Genomic DNA, 13,300 nt, shown 5'->3' on the forward strand with positions numbered 1-13,300 from the left:
CTCCCAACAGCTGGTCCCTCTCACCACGCCCCGCCCCGCCCCGCTCCCTGCCCTCTGCTCACGACGCTCTCTCTCCTTCCTGACTCACACCACCATCCATCACCAGCGGGCTGCGGGCTGCCCTGCCTCCGGCAGCGGATGGAACGTCGACTGAAAGGGTCCTTGAAGATGCTCAGAAAGTCCATCAACCAGGATCGCTTCCTGCTACGCCTGGCAGGCCTTGACTATGAGCTGGCCCACAAGCCAGGCCCAGCACCCGGGGAACGAGCAGAGTTGGTGGAGGCCTGTAGGCCTGGGCAGCACCGTTCTGGGGCCAAGTGTGGTAAGGGAGCTTGATGGGGGCAGGGGAGTGGGGAAGGCCCAGCTCAGGCCTGGCTCAGAGCAGGACCCCTTAGGGCCTCAGTTGCATCTCTCAAATTATGAGGCAGCCAAGACCCTCCGACCTACCACCCTCCCTTCCCAGGGTGAACTCTAGAGAGGTACCAAGCAGTGCCAGCACCTCTCTTGCAGTTTTGAACCCCACCCCCACCCTCACCCCCACCACTTCCCAAGCAGGATTCTGTTTGTTCTCTGACAGAGATTCTCCCCAAATCTGAGGGAGTGGGAAGGGGAGTCCCTGGCCTGGGTGGTGGGAAAAAGGGGGGTGGGTGGCTAGCACGGCCGACTCTCCCTCAGTCAGCTGCCCGCAGGGAACGTATTACCACGGCCAGACGGAGCAGTGTGTGCCATGCCCAGCGGGCACCTTCCAGGAGAGAGAAGGGCAACTCTCCTGCGACCTTTGCCCTGGAAGTGATGCCCACGGGCCTCTTGGAGCCACCAACATCACTACGTGTGCAGGTGCCAGGGGAACAAATACAGAGTGGGGAAGGGTGGGATTTCCCAAAGGGCAGACCCAGGCTCTAGGCCACCCCTGAAACCGGGTGACCCCACGGGGGTGACTCGGGACCATCCCCATCAGAGTGGGACCCTTGGTTCATTCCAGGTCAGTGCCCACCTGGCCAACACTCCACAGATGGGTTCAAACCCTGCCAGCTGTGCCCACGTGGCACCTACCAACCTGAAGCAGGTCGGACCCTGTGCTTCCCATGTGGCGGGGGCCTGACCACCAAGCATGAGGGGGCCATCTCCTTCCAGGACTGTGACACCAAAGGTGAGGGGGCTGTGCTACTGGGGACTCTTCAATCCCAGCTGCTCCCCAAAAGACCTCCTCAGGTTCCCAGAACAGACCTGGGCAGGTTGTCCACCATTCTCCCCAAACCGAGAAAGGCCCAGCTGCCTGACCGACCACGCCATCCTCTTCCAGGACCTGTCCTGGCCCTCTGCTAGTCCCAGGCCTGAGAATCAAGAGTAACAGTCTGCGTTGCAGATCTGTTAACTCTGCTTTGACGAACTGGAGGCACAGTCCCCCTCCATTTCCCACATGGGTTTCTGTACAGGTTTGGCACAGTGCTCAGTGCCTGAAAGAAAAGGACTGGCACTGTAGCCAACCAGTCTGTAAGGTTGGTTTTTCCCTGGACTTTGAAGTTCTGACATGACGGGAAAAGGTGGGGACCCCGAAAGAAACTTTGGAGTCTTCCATCTGCTGATTCTCCATGAAGAACTCCCCCTGCCCACCACCCTGACTCCTGCCTCTCCCCCTTACCTGCAGTCCAGTGCTCCCCAGGGCACTACTACAACACCAGCATCCACCGCTGTATCCGCTGTGCCATGGGCTCCTATCAGCCGGACTTCCGTCAGAACTTCTGCACTCGCTGTCCAGGAAATACAAGCACTGACTTTGATGGCTCTACCAGTGTGGCCCAGTGCAAGAGTATGTGGCAGGCTAGGCTGTGGGAAGCAGGGGTGGGGAGTGGGGTAGGGGTGGCGGCAGGCAACGGGCAGGAAAGAAAGAGGAGTAGGGACGTTCCATCCTCCACCTCTCCGCAGCCCAGGCAGTACTGAGGTCAGTTGCTAGGCTGGGTCCTAAAGCACCCTCTCCCTGCGGACAGCTAATGAGGCGGCAGGGGGAAGTGAGAAGAAAAGCTGGTAGAGTAAGAAGGAAGGAGCGCCCAGATCGGGGGTGGGACGAACTCCAGGGAGGTTGCCCATGGGTCTGACCTCCACTTCAGAACCCTTCAGCCTCCCCACTGAGTTCCCTTCTCTCTCTTGTTCCACCTGCCCGGCTTGCTGCAGATCGCCAGTGTGGTGGGGAGCTAGGTGAGTTCACTGGCTATATCGAGTCCCCAAACTACCCGGGCAACTACCCAGCCGGCGTGGAGTGCATCTGGAACATCAACCCCCCACCCAAGCGCAAGATCCTTATCGTGGTACCTGAGATCTTCCTGCCATCTGAGGACGAGTGTGGGGACGTCCTCGTCATGAGAAAGAACTGTGGGTGGCTGCAGAGCTGGGTCAGGGAAGGGAAGTCCAAAACTGGCTGGGAGGGACAGAGACAGGGACAGGGAGAATTGGGACAGTGAAGTCAGCGACCCGTGAGAAAGGCCCAGAAAGAGAAGCTGACAAAGGAGATCAGTGAGTGGTTCCTGTTCAGTAGACAGCAGAGTTAAGAGAGCTAGCACTCTAACGAGGTTAGGTGTTCACTTTCCTATCCTAGCATTTTTTGCCACTCTATTCATCTAAATGTCGAATGTCACACTTGGTGGGAGAAAGAGGAGCTGTGGCAGGAGCCCAGGGCAAGTGGGGGGCATGTGTGGTGTGTGGATGGGTGTGCGTTTGTCTGTCTGGGGCTAGCCTAGGTCAGTGATCCCTTTCCCGCCCCTGTTCCACAGTCCTCACTTGATCCAGGAGGGCGCGGGTAGCCTGCCCTGTTGCTCCACTGACCTGCTGCTTGCTTTGCCAGCCTCCCCATCCTCCATTACCACTTACGAGACTTGCCAGACCTACGAACGCCCCATCGCCTTCACGGCCCGATCCAGGAAGCTCTGGATCAACTTCAAGACCAGCGAGGCCAACAGCGCCCGCGGCTTCCAGATCCCCTATGTTACCTACGATGGTGAGCAAGGGCAGCAGAGCCAGGGAGGCGGGTGAGAAAGGGCAGGCTCATGGATCTTGGGAGGGAGCCCAGGAAGCAGGAGGAGCTCCCCCTCCCAGCACCGGCCCCTCACCCCTCTGCCATCCCCACTGGGTTGTCTCTGCAGAGGACTACGAGCAGCTAGTAGAAGACATTGTGCGAGATGGCCGGCTCTATGCCTCTGAAAACCACCAGGAGATTTTAAAGGCAAGTGAATACTGACAACAACATGTAATGACGGGCAGGCAGCATGCAGAATGCTATTGTGAACCTTCTCATTTGATACATAGACTTGGTCCGTGAGGGAGATGCTTTACAGATGAGAATACTGAGGTCAAAGAGTTAAATATTTTGTCCAGTGGTAAAGCTGGGCTCTGAGCCCAACCCACCTATCTGACTGCAGCATCATCTACACTGCAGTATACCTTTGGGAAAACATGGACAAGACAGGGAAGCTGAGAAGAAATGTCCCTTACCGCTTCTACTAAGAGACACAGGGAACACGAAGTATAGAAAGATGCTCTTGCCTAAGTCCCTTCCTTCCCTTCTGCCCTCCCCAGCAGCCCCTGCCCCAGAGAATCAGATGTAGCAACTCGTGTGTAGACTTCTTTAGGTAAAAGAAGTATTTCTAACATTAAAGAATGGACTGGATACTGTGGGTCTAGGGATCCAAATTCTACTTAAGTATACTCACAGTCCTAAACACAGAACTGTCCTTCATAAATGACCACTGCAAAAAAGTCCTATCTCTATTAGCAATTTTTGTATTATCATCAAAACAAAAGCCATGATGAAAACAACCTCCTAGAACTTGCAGACTTCGAAGAATATAATTTCAGGAATACTTTTCAAGTATTTTTAAGCATCTAAATGAGCCCTTACTTGAAGTCAAATGTGCCATGGGGCTTTAATGCATAGGGTAGTACAGCTGTTCTGATTAAAGTATGGTGATGGGCTGGAAGCCTCAGCTCTCATTCTAGAAATCCACCGATGCAGGATGAAGACTACCAGCCCGGGAGCCAGGAGGTCTGAGTTCTAAGGCACAGTACTGGCACGTGGCAGGCTCCCCACACTTGATGGTGCTACTGTAGACAGGGCAGTCAGAAAGGCCTCAGAGAAGAGACCTGAATGGCGTAAAAGGGTTGCCCACTGGAGGATCAGAGGAGGAGCACTGCATGGGACAGTCTGACGTGTTCCAGAACCTCAAGGAGGCCAGTGTGGCTCAGCAGCATGAGGAAGTCAGGGGGCGGGGGAGAGGGGAGAAAGAACAGAGATCACACGAAGCCAATGGGCTAGACAAGGGATTGCTTCGCTCCGAGTGGTAAAATAAACCATAGAAGTGTCTCAAATAGAAAAAAGATGAACTAATTAAAAATCCACAAAATCCCACACAGTGTATGGGAGGACACAGGGAGAACAGTTAGGAGGCTACTCTGGTGGCCACAGTGACAGATGATAGTGGCCTGGAGCAAGGTAGAAGCTGTGCAGATGGTGAGAAGTGGTCAGACCCTGGATATATTTTGAAGGAATAGTCAGTCAACAGGATTTGCAGCAGTTCCAAGAGGGGCCAAGGATGGCTCCATGGGTTGAGGACTGAGCAGCGGGAATGGAGCTGCCATGGAGCCAGCTGTGGAACTCTGAAGGAGCAGGTGATGGGGATGAGAATGCAGGGTTCATTCCAGATGTGTTCAGAGTGAGAGGTCCATTAGACAGCAAGAGGGGCTGCCGAGTAAAAGCCGTGTGCTGCTGTCCCACTGCTGATGCCAAGGCTGACGTTGCTGCCTGCCATCCTCTGCAGGACAAGAAGCTCATCAAGGCCTTCTTTGAGGTGCTGGCCCACCCCCAGAACTACTTCAAGTACACAGAGAAACACAAGGAGATGCTGCCAAAATCTTTCATCAAGCTGCTCCGCTCCAAAGTTTCCAGCTTCCTGAGGCCTTACAAATAGTGCCCCTAAATCCAGGGATCCAGGTTTTGAAGCCCCCAGACTCCTCAGCCCTCAGAGCTGGCAGCCCCCACCCCCAGACAAGGAACCCTCCCCTCTCTCTTTGGAGAAAAAAACGTATCACTACACAGACCAGGCACTCTCCTTCTCTTCGTTTCCTTTCTCTCTCCCTTTCTTCACTGTTCTCGTTTGTCCTACGTGCTCCCTGAAAAGGCTATTCAGTGCTGGCTTTATTCCCCCGTAGGGGTGAAGGAACAGTACAGCTCATATCCCTGGGCCCAGCAGCTTGGAAGGAAGTGAGCCTAGTTGAGTACGGGGAAGGCAAAGAGGGGCTTCTGCCATTACAGGGTTGTGCCTTGCTAGTTGGGAGCCCAACTGTCCCCTGACTGTGCTCCCTAGGTTTACTCTAGCAGCCCAGGGTCCTGCCAAAGAAACCTTCGGCTTCCAAGCTTAATGCCACTAGCAGTCCTCTGGGGGCACATGGCTTGTGTCCTAGATCACCTACGTGGCTGGCTTTCTTATCTATACAATCCTTTCCTTCTTCCCTCCATGTCTTTGCCCAAGGTCCCCTCCATAAGGATTTACAAGTGGCCCACGTCGCTGGGCTAGTGGACACAAGCCAGATGAGGAAAGCGACAGGAATTACCATGCTGGATGTGCCACGGTGGCTCCCTGAGAGAAAGACTATGGCTCTGCAGGACAGATACCAGGTTCTCAAGTATCACTGAAAAATTTGAAACAGAAAGAAAACATATTATCTAAAGGATGAGACTAGAGAACAACTGGAAGCCAGCCTCAAACACGAATGCCTTTTCTTACTTGTCTTCCCTGGCCCAGCTATCCCCTCAGCCCCACACGAGTGCTCCCTGGGGGAGCCCTTCTCCCCTTGCTGAATGTCCCTAAAGAAGTGTGGCTGTTGACCTGAAGCCAGCTGGGCCTCACCCAACAGTTGTCTTTCCCTTTGTAGCCCCAGGTGGCTTGTGGGCTCCACCAAAGAGGACCCCCGCTCTGCAGCCAGCCTGGAGCCACCTACCTCTGGCCTCAGGCTGTGGGCAACAAGAGGAGTACGTGTGCACCCGGCAAGCCTCCTGCCCACCCTGTCCACATCTAATAAGTGCAATCATTTTGAGTCTATGTTGTCTAGAGGGAGGAGTTTTTGTCTTCTGGTATTGTTTTGTTTTGTTTTTTGTTTCTTTTTCTTCAATTAGAACAACCCTATTTATAGCTGCCCAGGAGTGAAGACTGTATGTTTGGAGTGGAAGAATATCAATTTTGAATCTCATGAACCTTGAGTGCTGGAGCATGTCTGTCTCTATTCCAGTAGCGGCCACCCAGACCTCCAGGGCCCTCAGCTGGGGGAACCCCAGGGCTGGAACTCAGAGGTATCTGATGTGTAGGATGGGGATTCTGGCAACCTGATGGAGCATTAGGAGAGGAGCATGCGTTTGTTAAGCGTATGCTGCCATCACTATGCCTCTCCATGGACTCAGCACAGACCTTCTGATTACTGAGGCCAATGGAATGAGTCAGTGAGTCTCTACCCCAAATAGGGAACACCTGCACCTCTTCCCTGTCTTCATCCTATTTTCTGCTGGTGTGTACATGGAAGAGGACCAGGACAAACCACCTGGGAATGGGCTGACTCCATCCTGAGGCCAGAGACAAGGCTTGGGAGCCAAGAATACGACACAAAGTTGGCAAGGGCACCAGATATTTGCCTGACCCTGGCCGTTTCCCTCTCAAAGATCACTTCAAGCCTAGCTTTCGCGACTACTGTTTTGCAAAAGAAGAATTGAGTGCATGATGAGGCCCAGATCTTAAACACACCCTGCCCTCATTCCAGCTGCTGCCTGTAAGATTATTTTCTATTTGCTCTTTCTAGTTTCCCCAAAGCTGTAGTCCTAATCTGAGGTTACCAACAGACCCTTCAGGCCTATTTCTAGGTGACTGCCCCAACCTATTGTTCTCCTAGGAAACTTAACTAATTAGAGGAGCCTGATGCCCATCCTTTACTCATGGACCAAAACTGCTTTAGCAGTGAGTAGCACTGACACCACTAGATCCCCTGACACCTGTTAGCCAATACTGCAGCTCTTGGTGGAGTGTCTGGCTGTCTTTGTCTCCCTGGGTCAGAGGGCCACTGTAAAGGTGCAAAACGAGTTTTCCAAGCAGTGGAAATAGAAAGTGCCATAAAGACTGTTTTAGTTGCCTTTGACCATCTTAGAATTACCTTCTGATTCCATTTCCCCTGCCACTTTGTCTCTCAGAAAGCCAAAATTGCTTCTTTGTGTATGCCTTCAGGGTCTGATGGCTCCCTTCCTTTCCTGTCATGTCATACATATACATACATATACTTCCTCCAGCCATTTATTCCATGGTTTAAGGGACACAAACGAGTTGCACAGTCTGGAAAGTGTAGACCACTAGGCTTCTTGGTGAGCAGGTCAAGACCTGCTATTGTCCACCAAGTTTAATTTAGATTTTCCCGAGTTAGGGGTTCAGAACCCAGGCAAAGCTACTGCTGAACCTATGGAGGGGGCTGGACCTGGGGCATCCAACTAGGGGTTAAGTGGACTGAATGAGGAGTCGACACTCAGGGACTCTCTAGGCCTTTACAGGTCAGACAGAAAAGAGGTTTTTTTTTTTGTTTGTTTTTGTTTTTTTTATTACCAATGGAGGGAAACAGGAAGATGGTGTAAATAGCAAACATTCATGAACCAACCCAGAGGCCTCTCTGCAGGGTGGGGTGCTTGCAGGGCCATGGTATTATGAGTTATTCATCTTAATAGAAAACCTGCTCGGATCTGCATCGGGGAATGGGAAGCTGTTCTCATGAAGCACAAAGTGACTGCATACCAGAAAGGCACTTATCTCCCCAGCAACATGGCAATCCCTCTTTACTTCTCCGCCCCCCTTTCCCATATTATCAGGCTAGGCCCATTCCCGATTTAAGACTTAAGAGAACTCTCAGAGTCAGGAGAAAACTGATCCGAGCCTGGACATAAGCTGCCCATCCCAAGCATAGAAATCCCCAAATGCTCGACCTTGAGCTGTGACTGCTCTGACTTCCCCCGGAGTTTGGTCAGTTTGAGATGGTGGAGACCCAGATTTATGGCTGTAGGTTCAGTAGTACAGTCCTCATCTTTGGCCCTAATGAACGTTGTGTGCCTGAGAAGTGTTCTCCATTTGCATGTTCAAGGTGATTCTGGAATGGATTAGGAGGTCCCATCTCAAAATGTTAAAGAGCATTCAAATTTTTATATTTGCTACCTAACCTCAATACAACAGCTTAAATGGAGAACAGTGGCAAAGTATAACTGACCATAAGCAGAAAATGTTACCTTGCCTGGCTTCTTTCTTAAGCACCGTAAAAGAAAAATGAAGCAAACAAAAAAAGTGTATCTTTAAATGTGACCTGTCTCAAAGGTAGCATACCCTGTCCTTGGGCCACTATTTGGACTAGGAATTCTTTAAGAAAATATATGATTAGAGGGAATAGAAGCCCCAGTTGTTATAAGCTTATCTAAACAACACAGATTGTAGCAGTTTGAACAAACTGAAAACTTTATTCTTCTGTGTGAGTTCAACCGAAGTTTCAGAGAATCATCATCATCATGTGGGAGGCTTTTTTTTTTTAAGCAGAAGAAAATTCAAAATATTGTATTTTTATCAGCCTTCCACTGCTGCCAATATAGTAAACACCTCCTACACAATCAACAATAAACATCAAATGATGCAGTTCATAGAGTATTTTGCACTTGGGGAAAAGTATGTATCTGAACTTGTAAAAAGAAATGTTTGGGTTTTGTATTGTCTTTTTTATTATTATTATTAAAATATGAAATGAAACTTCTCAGCCTGGTGTCTCTTCCTCTATCTCAGTAGCTTAACTTAGAGCCAGAAAAACCCTTGAGGAGACACAGGATCTGTTGGTTTCACCTAAATTTTTTGGCAATCCATCTCATTCCTAATGATTTAAGGATTTGAAAAGGCTTGTAGTCAGCGCCGTGGCTCAACAGGCTAATCCTCTGCCTAGCGGTGCCAGCACATCGGTCGGGGTGCAGGATTCTGTCCCGGTTGCCCCTCTTCCAGGCCAGCTCTCTGCTATGGCCCGGGAGTGCAGTGGAGGATGGCCCAAGTTCTTGGGCCCTGCACCCACATGGGAGACCAGGATAAGCACCTGGCTCCTGCCTTTGGATCAGCGCGATGCGCCAGCCACAGCATGCTGACCGTGGCAGCCATTGGAGGGTGAACCAACGGCAAAGGAAGACCTTTCTCTCTGTCTCTCTCTCTCCCTGTCCACTCTGCCTGTCAAAAATAAAAAAAAAAAAAGAAAAGGCTTGTTTCTATCTTTAAAAGCAGTATCAAGAATTATTGGGGAGCCAGTGCTGTGGCATAGCGGGTAAAGCCGCCACCTGCAGTGCCACCATCCCATATGGGTGCCAGTTCGAGTTCCAGCTGCTCCACTTCCAATCCAGCTCTCTGCTATGGCCTAGGAGAGCAGTAGAGGATGGCCCAAGTCCTTGGGTCCCTGCACACACGTGGGAGACCCAGAAGCTCCTGGTTCTGGATTTGCACAGCTCCAGCCATTGCAGCATCTGGGGAGTGAACCAGCAGATGGAAGACTCTGTCTCTGCCTCTCTGTAACTCTGCCTTAGGGAGGAAGGGAGGAAGGAAAAAAGAAAGAAATTATCGGGCCAGTGTTGTGGCTGCTCCACTTCTGATCCAGCTCCCTACTAATGGCCTAGGAAAATAATAGAATATGGCCTAAGTGTTTGGACCCCTGCCCATATGTGGGAGACTGGGATGAAGCTCCTGGTTTTCACCTGACCCAGCATGGCCATTGCAGCCACCTAGAGAGCGAACCAGCAGATGGCAGACTTCTCTGTCTCTCCTGTAACTCTCTATAAATAAATAGTTTTTTAAAAGAATTATCTGCTGAGGGGACATCTAGGGAGAGTGGGAAATCTAGGGAATTGTTCCTTCTCACCACAGTATGGTCCATGAAAACTGGCCAGGCCACAAGTGGCTGAGATACCTTCCTACTTAAGGTGTCCCAGTTCTAGCCAAGTCCCAGCCCTGAGGGTCACCCAGTGTCATGCTTTTTATACAATACACTCTTAGCTACCAAAAAGAATTTTGAAATACAACTCATTCAGCCACTATCACCGCCACTACTACTACAAGGCATGAGAATGCAATCACCAATCTCTTTGATAATAGTCAAAAAAATGTTGGGAGGGCTCACCAGAATTTTGAACTTCCCCTTTTAACATCCATGTTGAATAAACATTCATTCCACAATCATTGAGCTCCTACAATAGCCATGCTTAAGAACCTCCTCCTGGGGCCGGCGCCATGTCTCACTTGGTTAATCCTCCGCCTGCGGTGCCGGCATCCCATATGGGTGCTGGGTTCTAGTCCTGGTTGCTCCTCTTCCAGTCCAGCTCTCTGCTATGGCCCAGGAGGGCAGTGGAGGATGGCCCAAGTGCTTGGGCCCCTGCACCCACATGGGAGACCAGGAAGAAGAACCTGGCTCCTGGCTTTGGATCGGCACAGTGCCGGCCGTGGTGGCCATTTGGGGAGTGAACCAACGGAAAAGGACCTTTCTCTCTGTCTCTCCCTCAGTGTCTGTAACTCTCTCTCTCACTGTCTATAAGTCTACCTAGCAAATTAAAAAAAAAAAAAAAAAGAACCTCCTCCTGTAACTTTCTAATTATAAGTGATCATCTCACATAGATTTCCTAACAAGAGAGATAATCCAGTCCACTTGGTGGCTGTGTGAGTATAAATTAATTCACTGGACTTCTATTTAACATATTAACTGCCTGTGAATTTAACTTAGAGTGACAAAACATGACTCTCTTTGTGTGCATTGATGAAAATATATCCGGGACCACTGTGCACACCAACTTGAAGCCATCCTCTCTGACTTCTCTTAACCATCTTCTCACAAATGTTTATGATTATTTCAAATTTCTGATTAACATGATATATTTTTATGAGACATAGTATAAACTGCTCCAATAGGGCAATTAGCATTTCTATTTCTTTAACTTTTATGTTTGCAGCCTGCCAGTTCCTCGCTCCCAATTCTTTGTACAGTAACTAATTCATAGTTATGAATTCTAGTCACCCCACTGAAACCCTCTTCTAATTTAAGAACATCAAGTTGGGACTGGCACTTCAGTGTAGCAGGTAAAGCTGCTGCCTGCAGCACTGGCATCCTCTATGGGCATTGGTTTGAGTCCTGGCTGCTTCGCTTCTGATACAGCTCCCTGTTAATGCACCTGGGAAAAGCAGCAGAAGATGGCCCAAGTGCTTGGGCCCCTGCACCTATGTGGGAGACCTGGAAGAGGCTCCGGGCTCCTGGCTTCAGCCTGGCCCAGCCCTGGCTTTTGTGAGGAAGCTCGCTCTCTAACTCTGCCTTTCAAATAAACAAATCTAAGAAAAGAAAGAAAGAAAGAGAGAAAAAAAGAAAGGGAGAGAGAAAGAAAGAGAGAGAGAAAAAGAAAGAGGGAGGGAGGGAGGGAGGAAGAAAAAGAACACCAAGTCTTCCTCCTTACTTCCTAGGACACTTGCACTGGTGTCCCAGAATAAAGAACAGTCAGGATCACTGCCTATCGTCTTTAAAATGGGACAGATGAAGACTTCCTGAGGAATTCTTTCCAGCAGGATGTGAGATGTTACACTCCGGGCAATGAAATCAACCTGATGAAGAGTTTAAAGGAGAAAAATTTCCAGAGCTTCCTCTTCCACATGAAATCTTTCCTAAAACCAACCTGAGAGCTACTTCTCTTTTCACCATAGTCTTTGTCCCACTTTACAAAAGCAACACAGCCCTCACCTACACTGAATCTTGACCCCTGGGCCAGGGCACAAAAATTTGGGGATTGGGAGGGAGGGGTTGTTTTCTTTTTCGTATCAAAACATTATCATCAGTCAGTCCTCCTCTTATTTCATCTTATAAAATGTTTACCATCTTCCACGTTTTCATCCTACACATGAAATTATTTGCTAGCTGCTCAACCCAAAAGTTTAGTACCTAACAAAAATTACTGGAGTTGTTTTTGAATTCTAGATATCATTCTGATTTAACTGTTCCCAAAAGTCAAAGATCAGAGTTTGATGCAAGTAGGCACACATAATATGGCTCAAAGCATTACATGACAAGACATAGGGAATGTGCATGTCTGTCTCTGTGTGTGTCTGTGGTCTCTCCGTTTGTTTATAAAGCAACCAGGATTCAGTCATGGGGATCCCACCCTAATGACCCAATCTAATCCCATCACTTTCTAAAAGGTTCACTTCTAAGCACCATAGTTGGAGGACATTTCCACCCTCTCAGTATCATTAACCTAAGAGTAGGGATTAAGTTCCTACATGACTCTGGGAGCAAAATCAGATTCAAGCCATAGCAAGGAATATCATTCTAACAAATCTCTTCCTTTACTAATTATGTGAACAAGATTTTTCAGTGCGTAGGCCTTAAAAATAAAAAGCAAGCACAGAATTGAGATTGGCACCTTATCCTCTACACTTAGGTAATATTCATGCATGAATACCCAAACTAATTGACGAGAAACACTGTATTTCTCATCAAGAGATGCATTTTTCAATAAAACTGTGCTTTTTAGGTTTCACAAGTTAAAAAAAGTGTAATATAAAAAAGTGTATATAGTGAATGGATTAAGGAGTTAGAAAAGAAAGGGAACCATACAAAATTTCCATTAAAGAAGAGCTTGTTCATATATCTTTTAATGGATGATGGTGGGCATCAAATTTTTAGGACAGTTGGAGTCTACTGGATGCAATTAAGAATGAACAGTTTTAGTTTAAAATGCAAAAACTTACAATTAGTTAGAAATTATATCCTCTATATGTACTTAAATTGATGATAGAAAATCTAGGTATCAGGCCGGCGCTGTGGTGTATCAGGTTAATGCCCTGGCCTGGAGCACTGGCATCCCATATGGGCACCGGTTCAAGACCCAGCTGCTCCACTTCTGATCCAACTCTCTGTTATGGCCTGGGAAAGCAGTAGAAGAAAGCCCAAGTCCTTGGGCCCCTGCACCCGTGCGGGAGACCCGGAAGAAGCTCCTGGCTCCTGGCTTCAGATTGGCGCAGCTCTGGCCGTTGCAGCCAATTGGGGAATGAACCAGCGGATGGAATACCTCTCTCTCTCCCCCTCTCCTCTCTCTGTGTAACTCTTTCAAATAAATAAATAAATCTTAAAAAAAAGAAAGAAAGAAAGAAAGAAAATTTAGGTATCACCTTAAAAATGAACAAGGGATGCAAAGCTTTTAAAATTATTTTATGGCGGCCGGCGCCGTGGCTTAACAGGC

At 49.1% G+C, this 13,300-nt stretch overlaps 1 protein-coding gene and 1 long non-coding RNA gene across 4 annotated transcripts in view; one reads left to right on the plus strand and one right to left on the minus strand.

The window, feature by feature from the left end:
* The window catches only part of SCUBE3 (signal peptide, CUB domain and EGF like domain containing 3), a 35,336-nt gene extending 26,585 nt beyond the window's left edge, over positions 1–8,751 (plus strand). For all 3 annotated transcript variants that reach the window (XM_062185991.1, XM_062185992.1, XM_062185993.1), the window contains 8 exons: positions 107–322; positions 676–837; positions 983–1,150; positions 1,649–1,810; positions 2,173–2,370; positions 2,840–2,992; positions 3,138–3,217; positions 4,809–8,751. In XM_062185991.1, coding sequence (XP_062041975.1) covers positions 107–322; positions 676–837; positions 983–1,150; positions 1,649–1,810; positions 2,173–2,370; positions 2,840–2,992; positions 3,138–3,217; positions 4,809–4,958 — 1,289 coding nt within the window. In that variant the 3' untranslated portion in view covers positions 4,959–8,751. The remainder of the gene's footprint in view (positions 1–106; positions 323–675; positions 838–982; positions 1,151–1,648; positions 1,811–2,172; positions 2,371–2,839; positions 2,993–3,137; positions 3,218–4,808) is intronic.
* LOC133755853 (uncharacterized) overlaps positions 1–13,300 on the minus strand; it is an 86,203-nt gene that overhangs the window by 69,809 nt on the left and 3,094 nt on the right. Inside the window, exon 2 of the long non-coding RNA XR_009865494.1 lies at positions 1,643–1,751. This is a non-coding gene — a long non-coding RNA (uncharacterized LOC133755853). The remainder of the gene's footprint in view (positions 1–1,642; positions 1,752–13,300) is intronic.

Source organism: Lepus europaeus, chromosome 3 (genome assembly GCF_033115175.1).
Source record: "Lepus europaeus isolate LE1 chromosome 3, mLepTim1.pri, whole genome shotgun sequence".
Taxonomy (NCBI): domain Eukaryota; kingdom Metazoa; phylum Chordata; class Mammalia; order Lagomorpha; family Leporidae; genus Lepus; species Lepus europaeus.